We start from the raw sequence: 20914 nt of genomic DNA on the forward strand, positions 1-20914 counted from the left end.
TAAAATATTTCCATTGTGCCTTCACATGGATATAGTGCTCATTTTATGTTTATCCTACTTATAGAACAGCAACACTGTATTGTAAATCTTCCAGGCTCTTCTCCTCTTGTTTCCTCTTTGCACTTTTCCGTATAACTTAATTGATTATTCCAAATAGATTTCACAAGTCATCTGGATGAAAAAGTAAATACTACACACATGAATGGAAATGCTACATAGATAAAAATAAGCAGTATGTGACTATGATAAAGTATCATTCTTTGCACAAAACAAGTTTTCTGAGGTAAAGTTTGCATACTATTTTCCATAGTTTTACACTCTTTATTCTCATTGATTTTAAGGTTATTCCTGTTTGAAAATGAAAGGAGATCATTAGGGTATTTTTGCACTTAAGAAGCTAATTGTATACATGATTCTAAGTTTCTGTGTTTCGCTGAACATCAAGTTCATGTAAGACAACACCCCATTTTTCTTACAGCATGGGCCCCAAGGAATACAGGTTCATTCTTAACGTTTCAATAGGAAGGATACCCTTATTTTAAGATATTTGAGATAATGAACGCTTAGAAAGTCCTGAGATCAGTTTTGTGGCGACAGTTTAACAGCAGCATCTAACAGAAAGAATGGTAATTGGAGTTGCTGACAGAAGGTGCAGAATTCAGTGACTCACTAACTGCTTGTGGTAGTTACTCGCTCAAAAAATACACTTGCCTTTGGGAATGGGAGGATTAGAGGAAGGCAAAACTTTTCTATTTGTGCAGTCCAAAGTATATTATAATGCATGAATCTTTTTCTATAAGGTTTGTACTTTAGTAACAGAAGGTAATCATGTATTTCTATGTTCCATTAAATTTACTATATTAAGAACATGCATGTCTGGCTTGATAAACATTGTTAATGGATCAGATTGGTTTGTGCTGTAACCACTTGTAGAAGCCTATGAAGTTATGATAACGTGTAATTAGGTTGAGTGTCTTAAGACAAATTCTTGTGCACTTTGAAATCTGAGCCATCTGTTTGAAATGTAGAATGATACTACTGGTGATCTTGTACTGTTCTGGACTGTTTTTGCAGATAACAAAATTGTCTCCCATTTGCTGGTGGCTGAACCAGAGAAGATCTATGCTATGCCTGACCCCACTGTTCCAGACAGTGACATCAAAGCACTTACCACTCTTTGTGACCTGGCAGACAGAGAACTGGTGGTGATCATTGGATGGGCTAAGCATATTCCAGGTACATACAGTATTTATTGCAAATAGATAACATACAGAAATCATTGCATGGGTTATTCTCTTCTGGTAAAAAATACTATTTTTTCTCTCCCTACAATGCGTAAAGTTTTCTTTAAGACTCCAGTTTATTCACATAGAACATGGGTTAGGTAATAACATATGTTACCTTGGAAGTAGTGGTATTGTTGCAGTGAGTGTTACTATGTTAATAAGTTTTATATACTGCTTAGTGAATTAATTTTTTTCATGTATTGCTTTTACTAAGATAAACTTACCTTGCTATCCAGAGCATCAGCCTGGTATGAAGGGTAGTGCAAGTCCTCTCCCCTGTAGTCATCCGATTCAGCATTGCTTGAATTTAAGTCTGGCTGCTCTGTAACAGAAATGCCACACTACCTTATACTGACCAGAGGAGGTGAAAAAATTCAGTTATATTTTGGCCTGGCACAGAGGAATTGTTCTCTTCATTGATTGAACTAGAGTGAGAACAGAATTGTACCAGCAATTCAGTAGAAAGTACTGAATTGTACAAAAAGTCTCCTCTTATGACTTAGTATTTCCTTGATCTGCATGAAATGGACTGCAGTCTACTTCAGGTTAATACATTGGTACTGTAAAAGCTGACTGGCACTCTTATTAGCAAGAAAAATGGGGGTCATCAAAAGCAGTTTCTTGGAAGATTAGCAATTTCTTCAGATAACAATTCAGGTATGTTTTTCCCCCCAGTACTGAGGTGTTTGTTCTTGCTCTGTGAGCTAGCAGACAAACTCAGAGAAGTCTCCAGGGTTCTCAGTCTGTCACCTTTCACAAACAGTAAAGTCACAGAAAAAAAGGCCAGCTTTCTTTATTGTTTCTTAAGGCATTTTTCTAGTCCAGCAGATGAGTTAACGTGTTGGTGTGTTTTCATCATTAGTTTTCTAATTTTGATAGTGAAGCCTTATTAAGCATGAGACTGGATAATCTTTAATTCCTCAGAATAATACGTCATTCTAATTTTAAATGTGATTTTGTGATACTTTAATAGTAGAATAAATAATCCAGTCAGTTGTTTGTTCACCAAAGTTAAATACATTTTATTTCTAGTTTCAAAGGCAATCGCAAAGAAATATTCTTGGTGTTTGTTGGGGGTTTTTTTACCCCTTGTATTAACCAGTTCTTCTGGGTCATCTTCGATAAATATAAATGCAATATATATATCAACACAATGAAAGAATAATAGTAATTTGTACATTTATGGAGTATTATTTTACTTTGGATGAAAGACGACAACCTACACGCTCTAAAATAGTCAATATGCGACTTGAAATTTAGTCACTCTCTATTGCCACAAAGGGTGTATAAACAAGCTCTTGTATCACAAGCAATGTTTTTCTGGTACAGTTAACTTATTTCTGTCTCCTTAAACTAGTTTGTCTTTATGCTTTGAATGCTACAGTAATTTCTTTAATCAAATTGATGGAAGTCCCTTTCCCAGCCCACACTGAAACCAATTTATTGGTCATGATACGCCGGCTATGTTGCTAACAGTCGTAACGAACTGTCAGGCAATATCGCAGTGGAGCTAATTTGAAGTCATTAGGTGTGCAGCGTTCAGGCAACAATTTGTTACAGTGGTTAGGAACACAGCTGACATTTCTGAATGGCTTTGTTCAGAGCAGTTCTAGATGAGCCCAAGCAAATTGTAAACTAATTTAAACATCACTCTATATTATAGTACCTACTTTGTCTTACACTGGTTGTTAATAAAGCACCCCAAATTAAGTCGGAGTGAGTTAAGTAGGTGAGTTTGAGTTTTATCTTTAGAAGATACTTAGATCACCTTAACCGAAATAGAGTAGCTCTCAAAGAAGTCAGTCATGCTCCATAGCAGTTTCAGGGAAACTTTTGTCAGTTTGATTTGTGAATATGCTGGGGAGCTTTGATTTGGCTGGAGGGATGAGAAGAGTAGAGGGATGGGACTGAGCAGCCTTTAAAATGGTGGCTTTGGTTAGCTTGGAAAAGGTATTGGATGCTGTAAACTGGCCTTGAAAATTTGAAGTCTGCGATCTGAACCAGTTGAGGAACATTTCTGCCATGAGACACCATTTTAGTACAAAGTAGATTCAAAACCGTAGCTGCACTGGTAAAGCCGAACAAGGTAAGTTTACTTACCTGATTCCATTTACAAATGAGAAGGAAAAAAACCCCAGGAAATTAACACAATGTTTTTGTAAGCCTTCAGCTAACAGAGAACAGTGATAAAATCTGTGTTTGTTTTCTGGCATTTGAATGCAAAAATCAAAATGCAAAAGGGCTGGACATGCTAAAGGGCAAGTGATGAGCTTTTGTAGCTTGGTTTTGAATGATGGAGTACTTGGACTGCCTACACTCAGCTAATGTTTGGCAAAAAACAACTTGTAGAAGAGCCTGTACTGGTGCTAGCTGACTTGTTTTCTAAGCTAACAAATGTTACTATAGGCAGAAACATAAGAGAATGGGGAAAAGGGTGCAAATTGCATAGAAGTTCACTGTATCTTGGCAGACTAAGTAAATCCTTGGTGTAAGTCTCTTAGAGTCGATTAATTATACCAAGTAGTGAATTTGTGCCTAGCACAGCAAAGCAGCAATCAGCAAATCTTTCTTTACTATAGTGATTTCTTAAGGTTCAGTGTAATTAAAGGCCCTTATATATCAGGTGCTTAATAACTAATAAAGATTTCAACTGTAAAGCATTGCAATGTAAAATTTGCCTTTGTGGAAGAAACCAAAACAATGTTTTTGCTACTCCAAAAGAAATTCTTTTAATGGGATTATCTATGGAAAGGTAACAATGCAATATGCGTTCTACCCTGGCCAACCATTTCCCGTTGCAGTCATAAACTAAAAAATGTTTTCAAATTATACAAAGTTCAAGTGCTTTCATAAAATCATTAGTATTTTTGTGGTATTGGAAACATTTCAATACTTGCTTTTATTGAATGAAAAGTCTATACAATCTACAAAAGAAAATATTGAAAGAAAAATATATATGGAAAGCCTTTATCAGTAAATAGAATTAGTCTCCTTGCATTTATAAATCAAATAAATGGAAAGTGTGTTGTTATGAAACATGACCATGTCTTATCTGAAGAAGAAAAAGATCACAATGGCATTAGGAAATGCTTGACTTTAGTTAGAGAGGCGTAAGGGCACAAGAACAGATGATGGTGCCCTAATAGCCCTTTTTAAGAATGACAGGGCCCCGCCATTAGCATCCTTTTATATCCTTGGAAATTGCTCATGCCTCGCTTTTATGGTTCCTATCTGCCTGACTCTTTTTTATTTCTCTTTCAATTTCATCCGCGCTCGGATAAGCGCATGCTAACACAATATGATTGAGCTGTAAAATGGAACGCTGTCGCCTCTAATCTCTTTTATGTAGATATGGAGGTACTTCCACACTCCACTTCATTCTCTCTCCATTGTTGGCCTTTTTAGAATGTGTTGCCGAGTAATGGAGGCTCAGTCAAATATTAGAGCTAGGTTTCACAGGGTGTGATAAGAAGATTATCGGCCCAGCAGTCAGATCTATTGTTGTTCTTTGTGTCAGATTAAAATATTCTGATGTACTGTAACTTCGTTAGTAAAATATTGGAGGTGCTTAGGGAGAGGCTGATGCTACCTCATCTCCTGCCTGATGAGACAAAACTCCTATTAACTGACCTAAATAAATTGTAAATATATTATAAAGCCTCTGTAAAATTTTTAATTTTTTTATGTTATTTATTTTATTTCATTTATTTTATTTCACTTTGTTTCATTTTATTTCATTTTATATCTTCTACATAAGGGAGCCTTTCATAATTCAGTGGTTTCTGGTGGTTGAGTTTCCTGCCTTTTGCACTGTATTTTGGGAAGTTTGCATTTTATATTTGGTCACATTATATTGATTAAACTTTTGCAGTATGGAGCACCATTCTGCTGATACCTGGTCACAGTATCAGAGTTGTTTAGACGCGATTTCTGTAATGTAACTCTCTTGTTGACATTCAGCAAAAATGCACAACGTTCTTTCATATTAAGTGGAGGCAGCAAACATTAAGCTCTTAAAAATGTGCATAACAGGAAGCTAAAGACAAAATGTTCTCTAAAAAATTTGCATGCATGAAAAAACATCAACCAGACCATAGAAATCAACTTTTTTGCACTTAAGATGAAAAATTTGTTTGGAAACAGTAAATCAGACTAATACATCAAAAATAACTAGTTACATTATTTAGTAAAATAAGCCTGCTTGTCTTCAGCTGTGTCCCTGTTTTGTTAGCAGTAACTGTGTTCAAGGGAGGGAATAGTTAGAAATTGATACTGCCACTGGTGCTAGCATTGAAAAAAAAAAAAAAAAGAGGGGAGGGAGAATGATTTTGATGGAGTAAATACAAGAATGTTTTGAATATTTTAGTGCTACTGTTAATTTTTTATGAAACATTGTTGCTCTGGCATACTTTTTGTAGAGGACAATATTTAAGCTTTCCTTTCCAAAGCAGTTCTCAGGAGTGTAGTTTAACATTCTAATACTGAATGAGAACATGATATGCTTCAGAATTGTCATTTCTAAAATGCCCTTTTCTCATCATCTGGCTCAGAAGTACCATCCCATGGAGGTAAAAGTACAAAAAAAAAGTTGGCCATAGTCACTTTTGAAAAGCTAATGTTTAAGAAAGCATGAGCACTTACACATATGGTACGTCCATGCAGATATGAATTAGGTGCATATATGTACCTGTTCTCATGCACACAGTTGTTTATTGTCTGCCTCTAAGTGGACATACAGCATGTGTTTAAATGCCAGAGAAAAAGTCTGAATGTTGCTTTATGATCATACCTGAAATCATATGTTGCAACGACCCAGTATATGTAATAACATACATTGCAGCCATAACCAGCATCCTGTTTATGCCCAGATCTTTCTCTGTATAGTTATTGGGGCAGTTAGTACAGAATCTCAGCACTGTAAGAGAAAGAGGTGTCTTCCTGTATGTCTGTGCCGCGCTGCTTGCTGCTGTAGAATTTGTTCTTTCTGCTGAGGTCGAGGCCTTCTCTAGTCTCTTGTGCTGTTAGCTGAATTTAGGACCGCTTCAGACACGGGGAGGACTCCTGCAGCTTTCTGAGAGCACCCCATCACAGGCTGCCTGTCCCTCCACAGACAGGTAGACATGTAAATGTGGTGTTTACTGCTCACGTAACATGGAATGTAGTATGAGTTGTTAGGTGCTAAGAGGTTGGTAGTAATAATAACTTGAGCCTCCTCGGGAATCAGGACATCCTGCCCTTTATCAGTGTGCTGACTTGGATACTTTATCAAAAGCCCCGTATCTGCTCTTCTTTTAACTCCTTCTACAAACATACACTAAGTACAGAGACTAGACTTGCTCTTCCTATATGGAAGTGTTCTTGAACTCACAACTTGTGTGACGTGATCTAAGGCAGACAATTCCCTGGGCCTTAAGGGTAGAGATTTCTGCCAAAAGGTTTCTCCGAAACGAATGACTTCCTTGACCTCTGTCACTGAATTGTACAATATGGGAAATCAACAATTGTCTGCCAGTTTTATTTTGAGCACTAGTGTGGGTAGACCACCCGACACTACCAGTGTTTAGACCACCATGGTGAGTCAAGCTTCTCTAAGCAGAACAGAACAGCAGTGGGCCTAAAATGCCAGCAGTTCACCTATGCTGTCACTTGAAGTGGTAGGAATGGTGGCAATTTTCGTTTCCTCATTTTTTGAAAATAGCATCACAGAGAAGGTTTAAGGGATTTTGCAAGGCAGGGAGGAAGAGGTAGGATTTCAAGGATAATGCATAAATAAACACGTCCAGAAGTCTCCAAGCCTTTTCAAAACAAAACAAGTAGTAGTGGTAAAAGGTAGTAACAGAAAGATCTGTTTGTTTATTTTAAAATTATTTCAGTGCAAAAGAGTAGTAGGCCTTGTGTACAACTAGGCATGCACGCAGTCTTAGTGTGTCTCCTAGTCAGAAAACACTGGTTCCAGTTCAGAACTGAGAGAGACAGCAATGGAGAGGTGAGGAGGTTTCTGTTACTGCTACACAGAGATGTCCTGGGGTAAAAAGAGCACTTTAGTTTCCAGGTTAGTTTCCACTTTCCATTTTTTCCTTGCATTAAGTTAACTGAGGGGGGAAGAAAAATAATCCCAAACATATAAACATCTCATCACATGCAATTATACATAGATATAAAATAAATTTGTAGTAAAACTCAAAAAAGCACAAGAAACTCCTGCTAGTTATGTCTTTAAAGTCCCTATCTATTAACTGAAAAAGCTTGTTTAAGACTAATTGTCAACAAAAGCATAAGAAAGCCAAAAAATGCAATTAACAGGTAACAAAAGAACTTGGCTCAATTCTTATGTTTTAACATTGTAGGGTTTTTTAGAAAAAAATCCTTTGTTTAAATCCTTTTCAATCAAAATCAAAAATAAATGGTGACTTTATATCTCTGTTAAGTTCACCTTTTATTCATATAAAAGTACTTGCTTTCTCCTTCTGAGTGACTGTCTCCTTTTTGTTTGGTTGGTTGGGTTGGGTTTTTTTTGGTTGTTTTTTTTTTTAAAACAGTCTTCTCCACTCATGCCCCCAACATTCACACTACACTGTCTGGCTGTCGGACTTTTTTTTTTTTTCCCAGTGTCCCCCTTTATCTGCCTCAACCAATCTCCAAATGAATGCATGTCTATCATGGCCTTAGCTTTGACACTCTGGATATATTGATTAATAGTTGCCCTAAGCTCCTTTTAGCAAATCAAATTTTCACTTTTAGCAAGGATTTCGCCTCTGATTTATTCAGCAAAGTGAAATGCACTAAATTGACTTTGACATTCAGGGAAAATGGCTGAAAAACAAAGAGGGGAGGAAAGAGATATAAATTGTGTGGCAGCTGGAGACTTCAAGCATAAAAGAGGCAGTTTTCTATAGAATATCACTGGTTAATTTGGAAACACGCATTTAAACAGCAGTACAAATTATTTTCTTAAAATTAGATGTTTTTTAGACTGAGGATTTGGGATATAATAAGGTTTACTTAGCAAAGTGCAATATATTCAACCCAAATTCATCACTTGCTAATCATGGTGCAAGTGTGGGATCCACTTTTGTTGCCACTAATAATTATTATGTTAAACGAGAGACAAAGAGGTTTCTGAGTAGTTTTATAATGAGGTGCTAAATTGGTAAATATCTTCCTACCATTGCATTATGTTGTTCACTCCTGTCGCCCTTTAAAAATAAGAAATGATTAATAAAAAGAGAGCAAATCAACAGTAATGAATGCCAGTGCTTTTCATTTTCTTTCTGTAAATAAAAATGGCTATTATTTGAGTCTTAAATGCAAAAGTATAAAAAGATGTAACAGCCATTTGCTATTACTCTTCTAGCAAAACCAAGAGTGTTGTATTATGCTGGGTGACTTGTAGACTGACTTACAGACCCTGCTTCCTTGCTTGTAAATGTTGTATCACTGAAGTACCAGGGGGCTGAAAATGCCCCCTCGCATATTTGCAAGTGTTCGAGTGCACTGCTAAATAGAATAAAGGAGAAGGGAAAAGAATGAAAAGAAATTATTAGTCTGTTCCATTAGCACTTCTGGATGTTTTTGAGGGGGGGGTGTAAAAAATGCAAAATAAAATTGCAGGAAATGGTTTGGTCTTGTTCAGTGATCAGACATTACAACAAAAAGTAAAAAAAAAAATTCATGTAGTAGTTTGCTCAGTTAATCTATAGAGACAGACCAGGAGCCTTTGGTAGGATCAGTTGTCATGGGTGTACAAGTCAAATGTGCTGTGCCAGCCTCTGTTGTTTAAGGATCTGGCCCTGAAGGGATAAATCTCCATCAGTAGTCAGTGTATCAGTGGGAGCTGAGAGTTTCCTTTGTCCCCTGTGTGTACTCACCACCTCAGGACTCTGCAGCAGTGTGCAGAATTGAGCTTTAAGCAAGTATTTTCCACTCAGAGGACAACAATACTCACCTTTGTACCCACTTCTTGTGTGACAAACAGGTTTACTAGATTAGGTCTGTGTAAATTGCAGATGACTCAGTAGCAGTTTTCCTTCTTCTGAGCCAACAAGGAATTAATCTTATTACCAGAGGGTAAGAAGTCTAAATGTATCTTAACCTTTTTAATTTTACTGTAATCTCCGTTCTCTTTTTTTTTTCTGTAAGCAAGCTGGATGTGAGGCTTCAGTAATAATGGCTTTGTGCAAGTGGGACAGCATCTGGAGTGCCACACAGGAGATAGCTGGGCACATTAGATTTTCAGGCATGTGACCTCTTTAAAGTCATGCCATCACCACTCCCCACAATTTAGCCAACCAATTAAATGCCAGCCGTATTAAAAGGCTGCCAGTTAAGAGCATATTGTATGAAAGAATTTGAACTTCTGAAATAGTCTTTATGGGGGTGTCCTTTCCCAAACTTCCTCTAAGTGTACAGTTCTTACTTCAAGGATGGCCAGCTTCTTACAAGGAGTGCATGGCTGCAAGTTGCTCAGAAACACAGTAAGAAAGTTGGAACAAATCTTGACATTATTCTTTAAGTGAGGACTTTGCAGAAGAGGCAAATGCAGCAGATCTGAGCCTGTCATTTATGTTCACTAAGTATCACTTATGTATTTACAGGACTCCTCTAGAAAAATAAAGCTTTTTTTTCCATCCAGATTCACAATTTCAAGAACATCCAAACAAAGAGTGGTTTTGGCAGTTTTAAAATTCCTGAAGGCTTTGTTGGAAATAAGATAATCAATGTTACATGTCATTTAAGTTGGCATATGAAGGGATCATAGTAGACACTGGAAATGCAGGAGTAAAATTAGAGCAACATAGCCCTCTTATGGTAGCTATTTAGGCTGTTTTAACGTAAACATCTGACTTACTCATCTAACTTAGCCTCCAACAAAAATATATTTACTTTTCTCTGGGTGGGGAAGAAAAGAGCACCTTCTCGGTCATATGTGTTGATATGTAAATCCAGGATGGGATTTTCCCCCTCCTAGGAGGAAGGGGGAAAAGAGCCAGTTGCTCAGATTGGAATTAGAGCAGACAGGTCTCCACCTGTATGACTGGGTCAGAGACACAGGATGGTCTAGTTTCCTAAAGTCAGCTGAGACCAGTTAAATACTGTAATTCTGAGAATGCCTCTACTTTCTCTCTGGATAAGTTCGGCTTCACACCTGCTTAACCTACATTAGAATAGGATTAATTACCTGAATTGCAATGCCCCCTTAGCCAGTCAGCACGTTTCTGGCAGGGCACATGGTGACCTGGGCCTGGTTATATATAGTCTGTAGATAACAGGGGAGCACCTGGGTTGTAATGGCAAGGCTCAGCCCAGCCTGATAAAAGAATCAGCAGTTTTTAAAAATGAGTCTGTAGTAATCACCCTCTGCATCAGCTGGATCATACAAGAGCTTTATGAACTTACATCTTCATTGGTAGTAAGCTGTTTTATTGGGCAATGCTCAATTTATGCACATACATTATAGGCATGTATGTGTGTTGAGAAAGAATCCCAAGAAACGTAGAATCCAAAGAAAGCAAGTATTTAATTACTTATATGGAGCACTTATTCACCTGTAACTTTTGAAGTCAGGGTTCCATGTTATTTAATTCATCATCTCCAAGTTTTATACTGTATAGCAGGCAGAAATACTTGGGTAATTTTCCATACGAGAAAAGAAACACACAGCCTTCCTTTAATTTGAAAACACGTTCTATAAAGACAAAGTTCTCTGACAGGATATTGGTCTGCCCAAGATATTTTCCACCCCAGACTCCTGAGGCACATATTATAGATGAGTGGAAATTTCACAGTATAGCTCTGACCCTTCTCCCAAGATGTTTTGTTCTGCCATGTCGTGCACCATCAGTTTCAATCAGCTGCATTAACAGTTGAGGTGAAATCAAATATTGAAATGAGACCCAACTACAGATACAGAAGGCTCCGAGTTCAATGGAAATGGCACTTGCAGAGGAGAGTCAGCAAGCTTACCAAGTCCTGACATGTTATGCATGAGAACACCAGAGCAAAGAGTTGTGATGAGGGCGGAGAAGAGGCGGGGACAAAACTGCAATTTTCGTGCATCCAGCTGTTGGAGAGATTAAGGGGGAACAGTTTAGCAGATAATGACTGCTGCTCATACATTTGTTCAAAGAAGAGGTTGCACTTCTTAGCATAAGTATATCATGACACTAGCAGGCTGTAGGGTATTTCTAGCCAGAGATTTTCTTCTAACTATGCTTTAGCATCATGCCTGCATTAATGAACTGGCATTAGACTCCAAACTTGCTATGATTCAAGCTATATGTGGTAATGTATGAAAGTTACTGTGACCCTTGTGTCTTTCATAATTAACTGTGCTTGCAGTGAGAAGAATTTAGAGTCCTTTCCCATATCAGTCTCTTGTAGAAAGCCATTCCACTCTGTGATCTGTTCTTCACCTTTTACTAGTTTGAAGTTTCCCAGGAATAAAGTTAACTGTTGCGTGGATTCAGGAACAGGTTGTTTTAGTGTTAGTGAATCTTCAGCTACACATATAACATGCAAAATGAAACCAGATGATCTTCATTCAGTGAAACTGATAGGAGTTATTTTGAAGAGTTTTTTCACGTTTTGACTTAACTGAACATTTTTCAGACACCATTAATGACTTGTGCTGAATGCTTTGCTTGATGTATTCAACCCAAATTTGGGAGTTTGCAGTGTTCACAGGATTGTGTCTGGCACTCCAGTGGTGATGAGTAATTTGTACTGTGTACTGTAATCCTCATATATGAAGCACACTATGGACTCTCTAATGAAAAGTTCACTTGGAAACAGGGTGCTTCAGACAGGCACCAGGCACAGAATGCTGCTAGGGGTGGGGACAAGTAGTGCACGTGCTATGCAGGATTATTCCTGCTTCCTCTGTAGCATAAACCTACAGAGGGCAGTGTCTGACAAGAGGCTTAGATGGGCATTTCCGGAGATAAGAGGATGTTTTCTTGGAATATTTGCATGTTCATAACTGCAATCAGCCAGCATCAATGATAAACATACAGTCTTTCAGAGAACCTACTTGGAGGGCAAAAAAAAACCACCTAAAAAGAGCTTGTGATGGAGAGATAAGAACACAGGCTGCCATGGGGCTCCTGACTTCCAGTGCTTCAGCCAACACAGATGAACTAGAATTTGCCATTGATAGCTACAACGGCAAGTGTACTGTCTCTGTGGTAGAAAGTGGTAGCTATTTATATACTGAATGGCAATACTAAACAATTTAGGAGAAGCAGTGAAGTGTGTCCTATCCAATTAAAAATGCAGTGAGAATTTTAGGTAGGCAAAATGTAATTATTTAATTGGAGTTTGACCAGGATGCTTTTCCGCTGTTAAAATAAGTATAAATTACATGAGCTATAAAACTTTAAATTATGAAAATATTTTGAGGTCTTTGAGCATGGTAATTGGAGCTATATATTCAACTTTGTTTTTATCCTGACACTTCATAATGGCTGTTCCCTAAAGCAAGCTTTTTTTTACATTATCGAATATCCCTTAGTGAAGCAAATTAGCAATCAGTCTGGAAAATATTTAAGTAGTACAATCACATTATTTACACAGGCACTTCCATTGTGCAGAGTTCTCTGTGTTCCCAAATATTTGTAGGATCACTTCCTCAGCTGTCAACATTCACGCTTGAACCTCTCTCTTTAGTAAAGCTCTATATGAAAATCCATTTAGGCCAATAGAAAGACTTGCCTTGATTTCACTGTTCTTTGGATCAATCCCTAAATATGCAGGTCACTGTCTGAAACCTGCATGGACCTCAGTGCTTTACTATTTGCCTTCTGCTTGAATTAACACTTTTGTTTAAATGGAGGAGGGTGACTTGGTGCAACTCCTTGCACAAAGCTTTTTTTTTTATTATTATTATTATTAACGAGAAAGAGAATCCTCCTATGGAGGATTAATTTACTGTAAGCAGAATAAGAGTCTGCTCTTATCTAGAACCATATTTCAGTGCTTACAGGAACATCAGCATCTGGCCAGAATGATAGAATGTTTGCTGTGAAATGTATTATGTAAGTGTTTATATTATCAGTATGGTGCAGATAAAAATCTACAGAAACACTGCATTTAGCATTTGGAATAATTTTAAAACACCGTCAGGCATACTTCTGGAAATAGGTTCTCTGATGCTATGGCTACAGTCGGTGACTCCAATTGCTTGAATCATATTGTCCAAAATACACTCCCCAATTAACTTCTCATCAGGTTGAGGAATTCCAGGTATTTATTCTGTAACTTTGATACTGGTGGGGAGTGTTCTCCTGGGGTTCTCTAAATTAGAATGACTTTTCTTATGCAGTTGTTTTTTCCCCTGATTCAGCAAAGGCTTTTTCGTCATAGAGTTTTGCTCTTTGGCTTTTTGTTCACTGCTTTTTAAGGTTTGAACACACAGTAAGTCATATCCTGGTGCTCCTATTGATACATTTGTACAGTGCTGAGGTACAGGCTCCATGTTACATCCATACTTGGCTCGTTATCCTCTTATCAAGCTCTTTGCATCCCTTTGTTTATTTGAGGAGACAGGAAGACTGTGTGAAGGCTGCTTAGTCAGGGATATCAGCGTTGTTGGCAGGGGAGTGATTGCCAGTTGAAAAACAAGGCATTATTGCTCATTTTTTCCCTCTTATTAGTTTGATTACATTTGCAAATCAAATCAATCCATCAGACATGATCAGGCCTCGTCCGCATTTTAAGGAATAGTAATCTCCGTCTAATAAGATGCAAATGTGTCACATCGGTAAGTAACCAATAAATCATCGTCTTGTCTTTGGCAATCATTAAATATCAGAACCAACAGTCAATTTTTAGTATTTTCAATTTGCGATATGCCGCTGGAATATAAAGATAGATGGACGTAATTACACAAACCAAACACTATTTCAGTTCATTCCAGACAGCAAATTTAGTGGAAGGTATAACTGGCTTGTCATCACACTACATTATTCCTGGCGGTTCATGCAAAGTTCACAGACAAGCTTCAAATGGACATTGCTTTTTTTACTTCCCTTAACAACGTTCCCACTACCACCACCAAACTTCAATAAATGACTTGAAATGCTGTAGGACATCACTTCCATCAGTGCACAAAAAGGCACAGGAAGAGAAACATTACCCAAAAGTCCAAAAGTTTTCTAATACTTGCTACATTCTTCCTCTCTCTTTTTCTTCCTTTCTCTTTAGACATCTGAAATTTCAGTTTTTCCTCTGACACAGAGTAACTTTTCCACAATTTTTGCAAGTTACCTCAGTTTTAGTAATTACAGAATATAATAAAGATAGACAGTGAAGAAGGAATGGCACACCAGCTTCCCTCTCTCTCTCCTCATCTTTTTAAAGGAGTGAAAATTCAAATTGTGTTTCTTTTTCCTTTTTTTTAAATTGATTTGGGATTTGGAAAAATTGATTGCCTCATGTGCATCCCAGGGATTAATTGATATGTTTATTGTCTGATTTGCAATGTCTTGCTTTCCATTAATGACTTTATTTGTGTACAACAGTTCACATGCTTTTCAAGACAGAAAGAGACATAAGCTTATATCCTGGTAGCACTAGTGGCAAAATAACCCAAAATCTCATCTTAAACAGCAGAGCTTTTATCTAGATATTTTAGACTGATTTAATAGTATAGGGTACGGACCCTAAAATTGCAGATCTGCAGGGAGACTGCTAATTCCAACAGGAATTTGGGCCTTCTTACAGTGCTGAGTGACACGAGAGAGAGAGAGAGAGAGAGAGAGAGAGAGAGAGAGAGAGAGAGAGAGAGATTGAGAGAGAGAGAGAGTGTGTGTGCAAAATACTGTCTCTGCTCCGCAAAATACTGTCTCTGCTCCGACACAAGCAGCTATGCGGAAATAAGAAAAGAGGATTTTGTAGGCTTGTGCTGACTTAATGTAGGTTTCCAGCACACCAAAGCCAGACAGTGGGCTTACTGTGTTTGACCTTAAGAAACTTCTTGCCATGAGCTGTGTGCCCTGGGTGGACCTGCTGCTGCAGCATCCTGTCAGTTATGTTTGTTTCAGCTAACTTGCTTTGGGAAGCTGAACCTCAGGTGTTTTGGAGTGACTTGTGACTAGCCCCCTCTGTGAGAAAATAGTTTTCACAGTAGCAGTTTGATTTGATTTGGTAAATGAATTAAGTGGAAATTAGGAAGAGGCTTGCTTGTGAGCATACCTACTTGCTTTAGGTTCCCTGTCATGTTGAGCTCCTGTTAAGGAAGCAAGGGTGGGGAGAGTGGTTGTGCAAACATTTACATGTAAGCTCCTGGATAGATACTGTGTGTTACTCATTCTTGGTATCAAAACTCTTGTTCTTTGATGAGGGAAAATTGCAAAGAAATACTGCTGCACACAGTCTTGATTCCATGTGCCAGAGATTTAGACAACTAAAATGTACCATCAGTTAACAAATATTTGTTTTTGAAACAAAATGTTTTGAAATAAAAGATGTTATTACCTATCTTTATTTTTGTCTTCAAACTGGTATCAAGCTTTAGCAGCTTTGTGGAAACAAGAGATTTATTTCAGATTCAAATGAAGCTAAGTAATTTTAACTAAGTAATTTTAACTCTTGTCCTAACAAAGTTGGAACTTCCTGGCGCTTTACATTAACATATTCCTGGTTGTTTCATACCTCAGTTGCTAACTGATGCTGCCTACGTCTCTTGCCAAAGTCTTCCCTCTATTTGTAATCTCCAGAGACTATGGTGAGTAAAAGCTGCACACAGAAGCCATGTGCCTAAGAAGCTCAGCACCAGAACCTTATGTTCTGTCTAACCATTTTACCTACTACCATGGTATGTTTAATTTGCTTTTTCATCAAATCAATAATGGGTCTAATTGAAAAAATTGGCAGAACTACATATAGCCTAGCTACCAGAGTCAGTGTTTTCAGGAAATCAGAGATGTTGCACAGCTATGCAAGTGACACCTGTGTTAGTGCTGCACCTCTGTTACCAATGTGTAGAGAAACAAACATTACTCAGGTGCAGCACCTGTACCAATTGATCACTATGCTATCAGAATTAATCACCTGGTATTCAGCTCAGAGAACAAAATTTACATCTTAATATACGACACTTACTCCTGCACATACACACATGCACTACTAAAAATGGCATTGCTCACTCCTGTTTGAAAGTGTGCATCTGTTTTCTTAGGCAAGGCCTAGCAATTCTTGTTCCTAATGTTACTTCCCAAACACTTGAGGTGGCTGCTACTATTAAGTCATATCCTTTCAAATAGAAACTCACACTGGACTGTGTAATAAAATGGATTTTGTCCCTGGAGTTGCATGCCTCATATCCTGCCCTTACTCTGACAAGAAAAAGGGATTTTTGAGAATCTTTAGTGCTCTGCAGAAAATAACCCGTGTGAAGATAAATAAATAAGTAAAGTTTGGCACTGTGCAAGATTGGCAGGCCTTCACCAAGATGGTCCAGCAATGGTGCAGGTGCATTGGCTAGCAGTGTAGAGAAGCTTGTGTGAGAACAGTGCAAAATCATAGCACGTGCTCTCCGTTCCCTACTGACAGGAGTGCTCAGTTATCCCGGCTGCTGTGAACGAAGCTGGGCTTTATGCAGAGTCTGGTCGACGTCCGTGGGGCTGGCAGAAAGATTCAGGCCAGGTGCACCAACTGCAAGATGAGAATTATAAAACACTAATTTTAAAAGAAAGAAACGAGGATTTCAACTTCATGTTTTGTATAATTGCAGAGCTAGTGGGGTTTTAAAATATGGCAAAGCCTTAGTCATTAGCATAGGGTAATCACCTTTGCTGTTTAAAGACAAAATAATAACAATAGGAAAGGTATTGTACATTGACACATGGAAATTTAATGCTTTTCAGAGAAATTTTGTGGGGATTTTTTATTATGTGGCTAATTACATATTTACATGTAATAGCACTAGCAGAGCCATTACAGTCCATTGGGTAAATAATATGCATTTTAAAAACCATTTATAAATATGTATTTATTTGATGGACCAGAACGGTTTTTTGAAGTCATTCTCATCCACTGAGTAAATAATATATGGATTGCTTTTAAAAATAAATATGTATTTCTCCAGTAGACATTCCAGGCAATTGGGTAAATAATATGCATTTTTCAAATATTAAAAAAAAAAACAACATACAAATGTATAGAAATCTGGCCCAAATATGAATCTTCCTGAGAGAGCAAAATGACTCAAAAGGTGTCAGGTTTAGCTTTGAAATTTCTGTTTAGAATTGTCAGTTTGTATCACCGCCTAGAGTTAATTAAATGGATTTTATGCATTTTCATACATACAGTATGATATCAGTCTGTTTACAGTTTTATAACACTGGTGCGTTTGACCCTCTTACTGAGTGTTCTAAAGTCAGCACTACGTGGTTAAGGTCCTTGTTTTACTTTGTTTTCATCTTAATGCAATGCCAAACACATTGATTTTGTGGGCATAGTCCTGCTTCCATAAAAATACATGGGGAAATAATGGTCACCTTAGTAGAAGGCATCTCCAACTCCTTTGTACTTCTCAACTTTAGCACTTCCTCTTTGTGTCCTTCTGGTTTATTTCTCACGATTGGCTAGTGGGCAAAGTATGAGAAAACATGAGGCTGTTTCATTACATGGGTTTGATTCAGAATCTGTTGGTGTGATCAGGACACTTTCAACTGGCCCTCAGGGGGATTTAGTTCAAGTCAGACGTAAAGATCTGCCATAATCCATAAAGATACCCCAACACTAGAAGCTGAAGGCTACCTTTCTTGACTCTGACACTGAGTTACCATATGACCTTGGTCAAATCACTTGACTTCCTTATGGTGAAACCTTGATTCATACCTCCAGTTTTGGAATCCTTTGAAAGCTATAGCTTTAAAACATTAAATATGATTCACAGCATGTTAGGATTGAAAGATGTGAGCACAACGCATCACCAGTTTGTTTCTTTTATATACTATGGATCTAGACCTTATCCATCCTTTTCCAAACATTTTAGTCCTTCATCCATTTCATATACTTTTCAGAAATGTTGAATGTACTTTGTAGACCTTTTTTGGTTAAAATATTTGTTGTTATTTTCAAACATTAAATGAATAAAATAGCATAGCAGCCCTGTGAATTAGTATCTATATATACCTTATATCTGTCGCTTGCACAGCAAGACTGAGACAGAGGGGGATTTCGTGACTCCAGCAGAATCACAGAGAAAGTAATTGGTAGATTTGGGACACCACATTCTTCCTCATATTCTTCCTGTATAAATGTACCCCACGCTTCACCCGTGCCTCTGACATCATCTGTGATACACTCCTGAAAACTGCTGACGTTATTAAGTTAGTTAGCTGTTTGACAGGGGCGTATTTGTCAAGTGCCAGCTATAGAAGACATGTGCCTTATGCAATCAGGATAGCTAAGTGGGATCCATTGTCAATCTAATTGTTACTTTGATCCTGAAGGAATGAAATACAAATACATAGTGAGAATGTTTCAAGTAGAACTCTATTACAAAGCCAATCACAGCAGTAGTGAATTATTACAAAGGAGCTTTTGGAGCCACCTCTCATGGCTGCCATTTTTGCTGTTTTCTTGATTCGGTGCTGATTTGGCCTTGATACCCAGCATTGCCTGAGAGCCCAGCAAACATGATGTTTTGACAGAACAGATGACTAAATTCTCACCTCTTTCCTTCTCAGATCACTGAGACAGAGCACATAACATCCATAAGAAAAGCCATTTGAAAGCAAATGTCTGGGACAAGAAGAAAACCAAAGAAACAACAGATGATCCAGTGGTGCTTGCACATTAAAATTTTGGTTTAGAACCCTCTAATGGCACATCCACACAATGCACAACCATGCTTTCTGTGTAATTTCTAAAACTACTGACGAATAGTGCTCAAACACCGGATGGTAGAGCCCAACACTTTGTGGTTGTAAGAATGTGGAACATGGGGTAAGGCATGCAAAATGAAGCCCAATTCTAAGCTTTCCAGGGCACCGAGACCAGCATAGTGAAAAAAAGTGTAGGTAAATTAGTGTGCAAGAGAGGGCATTGCTGGTGGCATTCTAAATTGACCTACTGGTTCCCAGAAGGAATAAGAGAGTCTGATAGCAGAAGAATGCAAAGAAAAGGAAGGCTGAAAGCAATGGTGAGAGAAACATGGTTACACGAAGTACCTCTGAGCATACCTAACTCTTCTTTGTAAAGCACATAAGTAACTGAGATATTATTGAGTGCCTACCTGGTCATTATCAGTCAGTTTGCTGAGACATAGTTGTGGGAGTAGCTCATCATACTGAACATGAAGGAAGAGAAGGATATTAAAGATCATCTAGGGAAGGGTGTCCTGTGCATTAAAAGATGAGAGACTTGAAATAAAATGTGAAGGTGCTAAGGGATAAGATGGCCCAACTGTAAAAGGAAGAGTTTGTATCTTAGCACTCTATGACCATATTGAATATGACTGTTAAATTCTTTGTATAATTAAAAGAGATAGGAGCATTCATACATTTTGTTGCAAATTGATATGATCTTTTTTGTCAGTGATCTGAATAAGATTGTACTATAGTTTTTAATTTAGCAGATTAAGAAGCACAATTAAAATATCATGAAAAAGATCATAATCTAAACCTCTGGGGGTTTTTTTGCTTATCCCTGCCAAGTTGATAACAAGAGCTGGTGTATGTAACAATTACCTCCACTACTGTAAATTTACTCTAGTTTGTGGGCTGAAGTGTTAATAAATACCTTGCAGTATTCCAGAGGGAGAAGCTTTCCATCTAATTAATAAAACTGGGAAGAATACCCAGGACACTGAACCATATCTTTCTTATTAGTGTTGGCTTCTACAAAGGAGAATCCCTGAATCTCAACACATTAGTAAATGTCATACTCCTGGGTTGCACAGAGACCTCTTGAAAAACTGCTGATTTGCTGTGGAAAAAAATCACCATGGACTTCAGAAACAATTCAGCTAGGGAATACCAAGTGTAGAAAATCAGGGTAAAGCACGGCATGCATTATAGCAGCTAAGATTTGTGCCCCATTTGGTGAATACTGAAAGAGAAAACATACAATTATACCCCTGTTTCTCTTCCATTTTTCATCTGTACTTATGTTAATATCTTTTTCTGTGTCCAGGTATGATCTTACTGCAGTTAGCGTTTTTTTTTGAGTCTTAGCAAAACCTCTCTGTGTTCTCTAAAACAGATTTCTTAAAAACACTTTATACTTATATGTAGGATACATGTAGCTGTTTATTTAAAAAAAAAATCACTCGAAGAAGGAAAATATTTTAAGCCAAAAGAAATTCTTTCACAAAATACGTAGTGCTAATTCCCTTTTCCTTTGCAGTATCCATATTTGGCAAAAATAGACTTTGTCTTATTATGCCTTAGCCAGTTCTGTTTCAAGATAGCTTGTAGTAAACTAGCAATTAACTTTCTGCACATAATTCTTTGCTGTACTTCATTAAAATCATTGCAATAATCTTAAATTATGGAATACTGATATGCATTCTCTGACAGACTAGACATTTACCAAAGAGAGTAAAACTTCATGCATTTCTTTTGTAGAATAAAATTGTAGGATGGAGTTTCTTGTTTTCTCACATTATCATCCTTATTTTT

General features: G+C 37.6%; 1 protein-coding gene across 20 annotated transcripts in view; it reads left to right on the plus strand.

The window, feature by feature from the left end:
* The window catches only part of ESRRG (estrogen related receptor gamma), a 398405-nt gene that overhangs the window by 348575 nt on the left and 28916 nt on the right, over positions 1-20914 (plus strand). For all 20 annotated transcript variants that reach the window (XM_032681996.1, XM_032682006.1, XM_032681992.1 and 17 more), the window contains one exon: positions 1075-1236. In XM_032681996.1, coding sequence (XP_032537887.1) covers positions 1075-1236 — 162 coding nt within the window. The remainder of the gene's footprint in view (positions 1-1074; positions 1237-20914) is intronic.

This window comes from Chiroxiphia lanceolata, chromosome 3 (genome assembly GCF_009829145.1).
Source record: "Chiroxiphia lanceolata isolate bChiLan1 chromosome 3, bChiLan1.pri, whole genome shotgun sequence".
NCBI lineage: Eukaryota > Metazoa > Chordata > Aves > Passeriformes > Pipridae > Chiroxiphia > Chiroxiphia lanceolata.